The sequence below is a fragment of the Tachypleus tridentatus genome, chromosome 4 (genome assembly GCF_004210375.1).
Source record: "Tachypleus tridentatus isolate NWPU-2018 chromosome 4, ASM421037v1, whole genome shotgun sequence".
Classification (NCBI taxonomy): Eukaryota; Metazoa; Arthropoda; class Merostomata; order Xiphosura; family Limulidae; genus Tachypleus; species Tachypleus tridentatus.
The window spans coordinates 96,162,816-96,175,383 of record NC_134828.1 but is presented as its reverse complement, the minus strand read 5'-3'; the positions used below and the strand labels follow the sequence as shown (position 1 = coordinate 96,175,383).

Below are 12,568 nucleotides of genomic sequence, written 5' to 3'. Positions count from 1 at the left end.
TTTTGAAATTGTTACCGTACCAATCTTTCGATTACATTTTATAGATAGAGCATCAATAACATACAAAAACTCGTCAGTCACAAATTTTATTATATGAAACTCACTTCTCATCATAGACTAACATATTACCTTTAGTATATGTAAAAAAAATATTGCTAAATAACATTTATGTTTGAAAATACTTTATTTTCTTCAGCAAAAAACTCATTCATGACAGTATTGCATTTTTAGTTGGTCAAGAATTCACAACGCTTTAAATACTACGTTGCTAAGCATGTCACCAGAGGAACTTCGAGTCGCATCTGCTGCAGCGCCCCACTGCAATTACAAATTATTTAAATAAAGCGCATTTATTCTTATTTTCTTTAACATATTTTGAGCAAATAAATTTGTTATAGTCTTATACATCACCTTGACCTTAAATATTTTTACTAATATTTTGTGTAAACATTTTTCTGAAATCGTAATAATAACTTATTGCAACAACAAATATTTAACAGTTACAAGAGAATGCTGGCCTGTCTTTTTCAGGTATGAGAAAAACAGACTAATGTCCTGTTGAGAGATCTAGCATGTTCTGCCATAAATAAATCATTTCTTTTTTCTTATAAATCTCTGTTTGCCTACTTATTATTATATTAACACAATGTGCTTCCTCACTCAAGCATAAAGAAGTGAGTCCGTATGTAGAAAATTAGTTATTTGTACCCGATAAAAGTTTTATCCTTAACTTTTCAAAAACGTCAGTTCCTAATATTTATTTAAATTCAAGATAAATCAGATAAGACTATTTAACTATTACATTAAGGCATAAATTGTATTAATAATGGCTTTTAGAATATCGTAAGGTTTTCTTAACATCTTGTCCCCAGATGACACAACGGTATGTCTGCGGAATCAAATCGTTAAAAATCGGGTTTCGATACCCGTGGTTGGCAGAGCACATATAGCCCATTGTGTATCTTTGTGCCTAATTCCAGAACAATCAATAACTTAATTCAACGTCGTTTACTGTAAACTATAATACAGCGGTATATGGGTGTATTTGGTTCTTCTACAAGTTAACATAAACATAATTTTTTTTTTCGGAAAGTCAATATATTTTGTGAATAAATATATGACTGTGCAAGTTACAAAGATTTTTGTCTATATTTCACTATTGTGTTTCATTAATATTTATTGCAGTGCTACCCACATAAGTCTACATTCCCCATTTTGTCAACTGCATTATAAATTCTTGTTCTTTGATTCTCGTTACTATATTAAAAAGTGCCTCGTTGTTTCAATTCTACATGTACGGATAACGGTTGATGTTGATGGAAAATTCTGGTCTATGTCGACAAAAAGCGGAAAGAGCGCTTCCGAAGGCAGTTTCAAACTATAACAATGAGAAAATGTCAACTATGTGCTTTACTGTTGTACAAATTCCCCATTAAAATCCTCTAAATAAGAGGTCGGACTATAACCTAACTAAGAAGTGATTAGTTTCGAGGATCAAGGTCAGGAAACTCCAAGAAATACCTATCTGTTAACATGGGGAGTCGATTTATTACACTACGTTTGCTCTATAACTCAGTCAAAAATGATCAGATTTTAATGAAACTTGGTGGACTTATGTAGATTATTATTCCTCCTTGTCTTACTAAAATGGTCCATGTCAATTGATAATGTCAGACATATGGACAGATGTTTGTATTTCTTAAGAAATGAGTTATGTTCATCGCTGCGTGGCGAAAGTAGGGCTCTATTGAGTGCTTTTCTAGTTATTAAAGATTTTTCTGTGACATTACGTAGTCAGAGTTTAAGTGGATCTTCAAAAAGTGTCTAAAAATAATTCATTTAGGTGGTCGGTGCGAATTAACAAAATACACCTGTGGTGTTCACAGCTCAAATAGTCGATTGTGTATCTTTGTGCTTGACGACAAAAACAAATAAGCTAAATATTATATAAATCTAAGTGTATCAAAAGTAGAGATAGTTAGACAACGTGCATCTCTGCGGCGTTAGTATAGCGAGCCCAAGAAGGTGACTCAACGCCATCTTGAAAAAGAAATGGCGAAAATCTGTCATGTTGTTAAACTTTAGATGGGCTCAACAGCGTTAATGTAAAGGATACCACTGTACTAATACATATATTTCTATGATATTCTTGCCTTTCTATGTTTTTCAAAGAGTTCTATATCATGTAAACAAAGTTAAACTTCTATAGCATTGTAATATCAATAATTAGGAAAACAGAATTACAGAGTATTAGTTAATATGTTTATTGTTTATTGTAATTAACATTTAGTTATCTACACTTAGTCCTCATGTGCACATTACTCTCTGAGAATCACTTGCGAAAAAATCGTTTACAAATTCCCATTATATATACTGAAATAAATATATACTGTACCGTATATGATATCATAACGTTTGTTGGAGTGCTCCTTCGTTCTGAATTGAAAAATAAAGATAAAAGGAAAAAGTATTAATCATTCAATTTTACGTAAGTTCGATTTAATGGAATAATACCTATATATTACTGGAGTTTTAGTAAATTGTAAACTTTTTATAAAGAAAGATTCAATAAACGATGACAAGGAACTAGAGAGAAAAGCTACATTTTTTTTTCAAAATGTCGTGTTTGAACGAGATAGAAATGAAACAAAGTAGAAATTGATGAGACAGATGAATCCTCTCGCTCGTGCTTGGTCAGTGTGACCGAGTTAGTAACCAGAAAGTAACCATTAGAGTTTCCATACTATAAGTCGAAAGAATATGCATCTGTTTATACTTTATTTTATTGCATTATATTTCTTTAAACTATGCCTAACAAATCATCCTGCCACACAAGTTGCAGATCACTTAAGAACTTGCAGCTCACGTTATCGTATCGCGCTAGGTATTGCACAAGTTACTCACGAGTATATTGCGGGAAGAATTTTACTTTATTTTTCATTATATTGCTTAACTTAACCTTACCTAATATAATAATATTCTAATGTTTACATTTTAGACATTTTTATAACAATAAATAAAGAATACACATGAAAAACAAGAAATATAATACTCAACTTAAACAAATTAACAAGTCATCCTTATTTGTCTTTTACCTCACTTCAAGCACTGGTTTAGCTCAAAGTTAAAAGTTTTAAATGGTTAATACCCAAAAAATTGTTACAGAAGCACTTTTTAATTTCCATTTTATTTTCATCATGCTAAAGCTAGAGACTGGTTAGTGTTTGAATAAAATAAAGCCTTTTTTACCTCTATTTGTTGTATCAATTTTACTAAATAACATTCAATGTGATCTCATGTACTGTTAGGAATGGGTGGATGTGAATCTTCGCTGGAACCCTTCTGATTACAACAATATCAAAGATATTCGACTCGCTCCTCACAAGATATGGAGACCAGACGTTCTCATGTACAATAGGTAGGTTCTAATAAGGTTGTTATGAAGAGTGTGTTCTACAATTGCTTTTATCACAATAATAATTTCAAAATTACTTCTGTATAAATGAGTAACATAAACACAAAACTGTACTAACAACTACAAAGACAAATCTTTATGCGAATTTAGTTTATGTTTTGCGCTCGCTAAACTTCTTTGATGGTTTCTTAAGTAAGTGATTTTCTTATTAACAAATAGTATTTTCATAGTTTTATATTTATACTTAGTTTTAATATCTCAGTTATTTTTCATACTCAGTTTTAATATATCAGTAATTATTCATTCTCAGTTTTAATATCTCAGTTATTATTCATACTAATACGTTCATTCTAGAGATTACGAGTTGTTTAATATAACATTGGCAGATCATTTAAATGAAAGAAAAAACATCTTGCTTGAAAACTGTTGTTTTTCAAACTTTAAATTTTTGTGATGGCCGAGTTACTTTTAAAATAATTTTAAAATAAAAGTACTTCAATTTTATTAAATGAGACGGTAGAATACTTATTTGATGTGTTTGAGGTACTGTGTTCAATCATTAAAAAAAACACTTTAATTTTCTAAACCAAATGCTAGTATTTTAATCTCATTTTATCAAAAGGCCTGGCATGGCCTGGTGGATAGCACTCGACTCGTAATCCGAGAGTCGCGAGTTCGAATCCCGTCACACTAAACATGCCCGCCCTTTCAGCCGTGGGGGCGTTATAATGTACGATCAATTCCACTATTCGTTGGTAAAAAAGTAGCTCAAGAGTTGGCGGTGTGTGGTGGTGACTAGTTTTCTTATCTCTAGTCTTACACTGCTAAATTAGGGACGGCTAGCTCAGATAACCCTCGTGTAGCTTTACATGAAATTCAAAACAAACAAACCTGAGCTATTAATCGCTTGAGCTTAGTTACCCTGAGTTTGTTCTGCTTCCCTCTGCCCATACATATATATATAAACCGTAACATTAACATTGTATGTTACTTAAGGTTTGTTTTGTTTTATTGATTTAACTATGGAATACACGAATCTTAAGCTAAGTAGTCATAGTCTAAAACGTTGGTAAAATCGTTCTTATTAATGTTAGAAGAAAATTTATTCAAGCAGTCGAAATGTACTTTCGTTATATTTTGGTCATTCACAAAATTTTCGAAGCTATAAAATATCAAAAGCATTTCTTTCGATTTTATTATTATGACATAATTATAAACACATCAGAAAAAAAAAAAGTTACTTTGGTAATGCATCTTAAACCTGAAACATTTCAAGCGTGTGTATATAAATTTTGTACATAATAACTTGAGACTGATAAAGATAATATGTTAAGTGTAAACCCTAAATTATACGATAACCGGCTGAGTATTAAAGCTATGTGAACTATAAAATGTTATAAGAAAAGACTATCATTAGCGATAAAGAAACACGTTATTAAGCTGGCGATGTATGTTTCACTTTTATTTTTAAAACACTAGTGTCTTACCAAACGTTAGAATAGTAATAAAATAATTTATAAAACTTAAACTTGTAGTAGTTATTGTTATCCGGTTTCCACTCTTACGAGTGCAATAAAAAACAATAAAAGTTGCTGCCTTCTTAACTGAAGACATTTGGCAGAACAGAACACAAATGTTTCCTTCACATTACTCATTAAACTTACTTTTAGGAATATTTGACCTCAACTTCACATATTTCGCTGTGTAATAACACCAGCATGATTTTGTATTAACCGTACAATTACAAATGATGTAACTTCAAATAAGCTACAAATACGTAATTTTCTTATTAGCGTTTTATTAGAGTGAAGAAAGTTTGTGCAAAATTGTTCACATTTTTAAAGGGTAAAATTTTGTGAGACTGTCCAGTTAAAGTTCATGTTTTCTTTAGTTCATTTCAGTAGTGTAAATATCAAATATTCATTTATAGTTCCAGAATATTGCGAGTTTTACAAAACTTACAACCCTGTAAAGCTAAAGTCCGTATATCTCTCTTTCACAGCGCAGACGATCAAATCGACAGCACTTATAAGACAAACGTAGTTGTGCGCCACAACGGTAGCTGCTCTTACATTCCCCCAGGTATCTTCAAAAGCACGTGCAAAATCGACATCACATGGTTTCCTTTTGACGATCAAAAATGTGAAATGAAATTTGGTTCTTGGACATACGATGGGGGTGCTCTTGACCTTCGACTGGCCAGCAATGAAGGCGACCTCTCTACATTTATTAGCAATGGTGAATGGGAATTAATTGGTAAAAATATATTTTAAACACTTGAAATCAAAAGAAAAATCACTAAATTTTAATAATGTAGTAATTATTTTCGTATGTTACTGGCTTATGTTATCAAATTTATTACTTCTATTGTTTTTATAATCCAGAGTAATGTATATTGCTTCCTTCATGTGTGTGTGTGTGTGTGTGTGTGTGTGTGTGTGTGTGTGTGTATAGCATAGCCACATGGGACTATCTGCTGAGTCCACCGAGGGGAATCAAACCCCTAATTTTAGTGTTGTAAATCCATAGAGGTACCAGCAGGGTACGTTTCATTGTTTGACTGCGGCCAAGGTCGTGCCAAGCTAACAAGGATTCATGATTTATGGCGGTTGCCGCAAAGACCAGCTTCACACTATCGGGCTGTGGAATCGCTGTAAGAATTGAGGCCACACTCCACTACTTGATTAAGCAAGAGTATCATAAAAAGTGGTTGTAGATGGTATTGGTTGACTAGTGGTGTTCCTTGTACTTCATCATCTCAAAAGAAGGGTTTGCCCAGAAACTCTGAAACACTCAACCAACTTTGGTGTAGCTTTTCGTGAAATTCTGAAATAAAGTAAATAAATTTGTACAACCCAGTTTTAAAAAACCAGTGTTTTGTATACTTGGTTTTTATGTGAATATGGTCGTATCACCATTGATATTATCCTGCAATGATAACTTTTAACAACTAAACATCACCAAAAAATTACTTGATAAGCCATCGTAACATCTTTAAAAAGTCAGCAAATGCAATAATATTAGTAGAATTTAATATGTTATAAAGACCCAAAGTCTCGAACTTTCTGTATTTATTGTCTGAGACGAGTATTAATAACACGTTTAAATCTACAAATACAGTGAGGCGTGACTTTCATGGCAGATTTCTGCATTGTAGAAGTTAAGTATCTTTCTGTATTTTTGAAACCCGTGATAAAGTATAATTTGTAACCTTGAACTCCTTTCTTGAAATTGTTAGTAAAAAAAGCGAATTTAGGCTTTACAAATCTAATTGATAGAGACAGAAATTACTTCTCATTATTTCCTGTTTTTGTGTATAAAATGTCAAAAAAGACTAGATTAAATACAATTTCATAACAGTATACAATCTTTCATAACCATTCTTTTGTTTAAAGTTCATTTACCATTCAATTTCACGGTTTTGATCTCTCTCTAAAGCTAACCTTGTGTGTAATGGTGAACCAAAACTATACTTGAATGCAAAGCAGCACAAGCCTCCATAACATTCCCAAGCTATGGGATGACGAATACGACACCTTGAAATACAGTTATAAGTATTAATATGGCATATAGTTAATTACAAAAAGTAAAACATGTAGATGTTATAAGGTTTAATGTCACTTTCCATTAGTTACTAAAATTAAACGTACACGTTAAATGGATTAATTGAAAGAAATATAAATAAAAAAATCCACACTATTATAACAATTAACGTTACAAGAATTAACTAGTTACAAGAAGTAAAAATATGTAATTCTTATAACGATTAATGTGGCATAACATTAGATACAAGAAGTAAAAATATATATACCCCATTATAAGGTTTAAGTGGCATATTAATAGTTACAATAAGTAAACACACATACACTATTATAAGAGTTAGTGTGTCGAACCATTAATTGTGATATATAAATGCACGCACACCATTATTTCTCTGAAATGACCCAATTTGTACTGTCATAACGTCAGTAAAACGTGCTATGTCATGAATCCAGAAAGATTCGTACACTCTGTAGGCTACAACACAGCATGACACATGAACTTTAAAACTGTAAAGGTCCCTGCGAAAGCACATGTAATAATTTCGGGTAATTGTAAACATATTTTCAATGTAGTAATCTTTCAACAAGAATAAATGAGCCTCTGTAATTAGTATTGGATTACTTTCCTTTATGACTCAAAGTTAAAGTAATTACTTACTACTATAAATGTCTGTAAAAGATTATTTATTTGGTTATACGTGAACTTAATTAACAATCGAGTCTCCAGTCTTAAGTCCGGATGAATTGTTTTCTGAAATATAACGTTTAAACTTTCCTCACATTAATTTGAAAATCTTACAAAATATTTCGACAACCTAGTTTAATTTGTTCATTATTTCTAAATTTGAAATTAGTTACTGTATGCGAATGATTTTTGTTGTTGTTGTTGTTTTTAACGACCCCAGTTTATTTTTTCTGTTCTCGGTTTTAAGACCAGACTCTTAAATTTTTTTGGAAATGTTATTCATCAAATATCATTCATTCTGATGAAAAAAAAATAGTGAATTTTATTAAAACAGTTACTCGCAGTTAATTAGCATTAAAACTCGATACTGTAGTATGCATTATTCCCCATTCTCATTGTTATAGGCCTGGCATGGTCAGTTGATTAAGGCACTTGACTCGTAATCTAAGAATAGCAGGTTCGAATCCCCGTCACACCAAACATGCTCGCCCTTTCAGCCGTGGGGGCGTTATTTTGTGACGGTCAATCCCACTATCAGTTGGTAAAAGAGTAGCCCAAGAGTTGGCGGTGGGAGGTAATGACTAGCTGCCTTCCCTCTAGTCTTACACTGCTAAATTACGAACGGCTAGCGCAGATAGCCCTCGTGTAGCTTTGCGGGAAATTCACAAACAAACTAATATTTATTGTTGTTAAATATTTAAAATTTTAAGTAGTTCTTCTTAATTGAAAATGGAGTAAACAGAAATTGAATATGTTGTTTAACTCGTTACTTAAATCTTTAAGGATAATATTTAAAACATAACATTTAGTATTCCATAATTCGATCTTTTCTTGTGCTTAACTTAGTTTTTGAAACAGCACTGAATCTTGTTATAAAAGCAATAACTAGGAAGAAATAGCTGCAGTTTCATTGTTAAAATATAAAATGTCTACTCAAACAAGTATATGACAAAAATATTGATCAATAAATGAATATTTACGGTATTTTCTTCCAGCATTACAGGCAAACAACAGATTTTACTATAGAAATAAATTTGATGTCTATATATATGTAAAAAATGGCTCGTTTGGATTGCGAAAATATTTTTGGATTGATCAATATTTTTGTCATATACTTGATTGAGTGGACATTTTATATTTTAACAATGAAACTGCAGCTATTTCTTCCTAGTTATTTCTTTTAAATAATAAAGAAAGAAAGAGGTAACTGCCTGCAAGATAGCATTTGAACTCTATATCCGAGATCCCAACCCATCTATAGACATTTCCAGCAACCCATTAGCAACCCTCATAGAATTCACCACGGTGAAGACAAACTTCATGTTCAACAACCACAACTATATACAAACAAATGGGCTAAGCACGGGCAACCCAGTATTACCAGTTCTAGCCAATATTTTTATCACGCAAGTTGAAACACAAGCAATTAACACAGCATTACATCCACCACTATAGTGGTACAGATATGTAGATGACACGATTGCAGGATTCACATCTACAGAAAACACATTTAATTTTTTTTTCAATCAAATTAACTCTATACATCCCAACATAAACTTCACATGTGAACAGGAAGAAAGCAATCAAATGTCATTTCTTAACCTCAAAATTACAAAAACCGACACACAATTTAAAACAAAAATCCACCAAAAAATAACCCATACTGGACTATACATTCCTTGGGACTCAGCACATGAAACAAAACAAAAACTCAACATACTAAGAAACCAAATAAACACAGCCATAAAACTATGCTCACCAGACAAAATTAACGACGAAATAGACAAAATAAAACAATACTTCATCAACATCAATAAGTTTCCTCCACAAACCGTAGAAAACATTATATGCACACACCTAGACAGAAAGCAAAATCAACCAACAAAAGTAAATATATCTCACGAATCAAAAAATCACGAAACCATATGCTGCTGCATACCATATATTCCCGACATCAGCAGAAAAATAACCAACATTTGGCAAAAACTAATAACAAGATATGACATTCCAATTAATACCAAATTTGTTCATAAACCAGGCACAAAAGTGAGGTCTATACTATGTAAAAACTACACTGACAAACACCACACCAACATTAGTTATAAAATACAATGTGATAACTGCCACGACTTCTATATTGGAGTAACAAGTGGAAAAATGGAAACCAGATTCAAAGAACATAAAAAGTCACCTTCACACGTTTTCGAACACTGCAAGTCAAATAAACACAACATAACCATAGAAAACACTCAAATACTAAATAAAGAAACAAACATAAACAAACGCAAAATTAAAGAAGCCTTACTTATACAACAACTTAAACCTAAAATAAACCAATACAAAGGAGCACCTTTATACCTATATTAAAAATAATAAAATAAATAATATAAAATTATATATTCAAACATCTAACACCGCCCTCTACATTCCGACACTCAGTTGCACAACCCCTTTCAAGCATGTGGTCAACTTCCGGTCAGTTACCTCTTTCCTTCTTTGTGAACCTGATGATGATCGAGAAGGTCGAAACGTTGTTCGCTCCTCTACGTAAAATATTTTCTCAACCCAAACAAGCCGTTTTTACATATATATTTCTTTTCAAGTGGGTTTTCTCGACATCACTGAAATCTGATGTCTAATTGCACGTGGAGATCCAAACCATTCATTTAAAATCTGTTTCATAACATGACCGAAAATTAACTCAAGCAGGTTTCAAATAACAACAATTTTGGAAAGGCAAAGAATTTCAGACATCACCTAGAATGATGTGAAGATCCATACGTTTAATGCGATATTTGAAAGCTGAGACAAAATTTCAGATAATTAGTAATTAACTTGTCTTTATGTTGTTTCAACTTTAAACGAGTAGCAAAGTTGCTGATTGAATTACATTTCGTGTTATATTGTAGTTGAAACTGGAAACACTAACTATACGTTCATTTCACTGAAAATTACACGTCACAAAACCAATAGTGTGAATAAGTTCAAATATATAAAATTTAAATTCTCTTTACTTTTATTCAAATAAACTTGAATGATATTTGTTTGAAACGTTGATAGATCTCTTTTTTACACAATTCTTTCCAAATGAGCATAGCGAAGAGAAATGTTACTCACTAAAACCGTGCTTATGCTCATATAGTTACTTTGAGTTTCAATTTATTATGCTCATATGGTTACTTTGAGTTTCAATTTATTATGTTCATATGGTTACTTTAAGTTTCAATTTATTATGTTCATATGGTTACTTTGAGTTTCAATTTATTATGTTTATATGGTTACTTTGAGTTTCAATTTATTATGTTCATATGGTTACTTTAAGTTTCAATTTATTATGTTCATATGGTTACTTTAAGTTTCAATTTATTATGTTTATATGGTTACTTTGAGTTTTAATTTATTATGTTCATATGGTTACTTTAAGTTTCAATTTATTATGTTCATATGGTTACTTTAAGTTTCAATTTATTATGTTCATATGGTTACTTTAAGTTTCAATTTAGCATATTTCATTTTAGTATTAAAATTATTATTTTAATCCTTTCTCGTTCTTTTACGATACTTGTTGGGAGAGTTCAGATTTAGCAAGTCTTTTGATTATATTTTATTTCATAAGGGTTTCTTTTTTGTAAATATAACCGTCTGAAGCCATAGTAAAAAAATGGGCTTTGCTATTTGTATAACTCCTGTAATTAGCTAATCGTTTATTTTTTTCCTAGATAAAAATCATTCTGGTGAAATAAAACTGGCGTTTCTCTTGACTGTATAATTTAACATTTTGTAAAAAATATGAAGTGTGACACAAATACTTTTTACATCAGTGCTATATCATTATATTTACACGATTCAAAAGTCATGTCTGCTTTGTAATTTCTTTGATATGTTTTTACGTAATCTCTACCTCGGCTTGATCTGCTAATCTGCAAATTGAAAGTGTTTTTACTTGTTATAAAAAATCGACTTAACAGATAGTAGCAAAATGTTCTCATGCGAGTGTAGGTAAAGAAAAAATTCCTAAAACTGGTATCTTGCGTGAATGAAATATCTCAATTTCTTTGAAAAGCCAAAGAAAATAAGTAGTGAACAATTGAGGAGAAAAAATAAAATTATCTTGTGAGGAAATTTAAAATTATGTAGAAGGGGAAAAGTAAGATTTTATCACTTGGTGAATTTTGTATTACATTAAAGCTGTCACTGATGTCTAACAAATATTTCATGTATTACATCACTTACCATTTGTAATCGCATGTGTATAAAAAGTTCCAATCAAACAGAGTCAAGTTAGCAATAATAAAAAAAAATTACGTTTAACAAATTTTCTTTTTATTTATGAATGTATGAGTTTTAACTTTAGAAAAACTACACATTTTTTATTTTGGATATCATTGTACAACACCGATTTTTTTGCTACGGAACTCGTTAAACTATTTGACATTAAATGTACCATTTTGTTGGCTTTAATGTATTTTTGTACGCACCTCTGCAATATCAATAGCTTCTGTATTTGTCTTTGACAGATATATATATATCTTGTTCTTCTGCTCGTGATAAATATTTTTGTAACGTATTGCACGCGTCTGTATTATCAATCTTCTGTCACGGCCATCAGATTAGTTAACTTTATTTATTTCACAAAAAAAATGCTACTGTCATTTCAATTACATATGAAACAAAAGGTTTTAAATCAATGGAAGAGAAACTCAACCCTACTAGAGAAAGTTGTACACAAAGTAATTAGTTTATTCATTCCTACGCTGGAACATTAAATTACTGGCACCAAGTGGAAACTAATATTTTGATGTACGTTGTAATAACATTTTACGCTCTGATTGCTCAGAACTTTTAATACACCTTCCAGACGGAAAACACTAAGACACATTGTTTTTGTGCTGCATCCAGGTAAACTTCAGTATATTTATATTTCAG

The 12,568-nt window shown here is 31.2% G+C and overlaps 1 protein-coding gene across 3 annotated transcripts in view; it reads left to right on the top strand.

The window, feature by feature from the left end:
• LOC143249725 (neuronal acetylcholine receptor subunit alpha-7-like) overlaps window positions 1-12,568 on the top strand; it is a 128,658-nt gene that overhangs the window by 97,730 nt on the left and 18,360 nt on the right. For all 3 annotated transcript variants that reach the window (XM_076500042.1, XM_076500041.1, XM_076500043.1), the window contains 2 exons: window positions 3,309-3,418; window positions 5,418-5,671. In XM_076500042.1, the coding sequence (XP_076356157.1) occupies window positions 3,309-3,418; window positions 5,418-5,671 (364 nt within the window). The remainder of the gene's footprint in view (window positions 1-3,308; window positions 3,419-5,417; window positions 5,672-12,568) is intronic.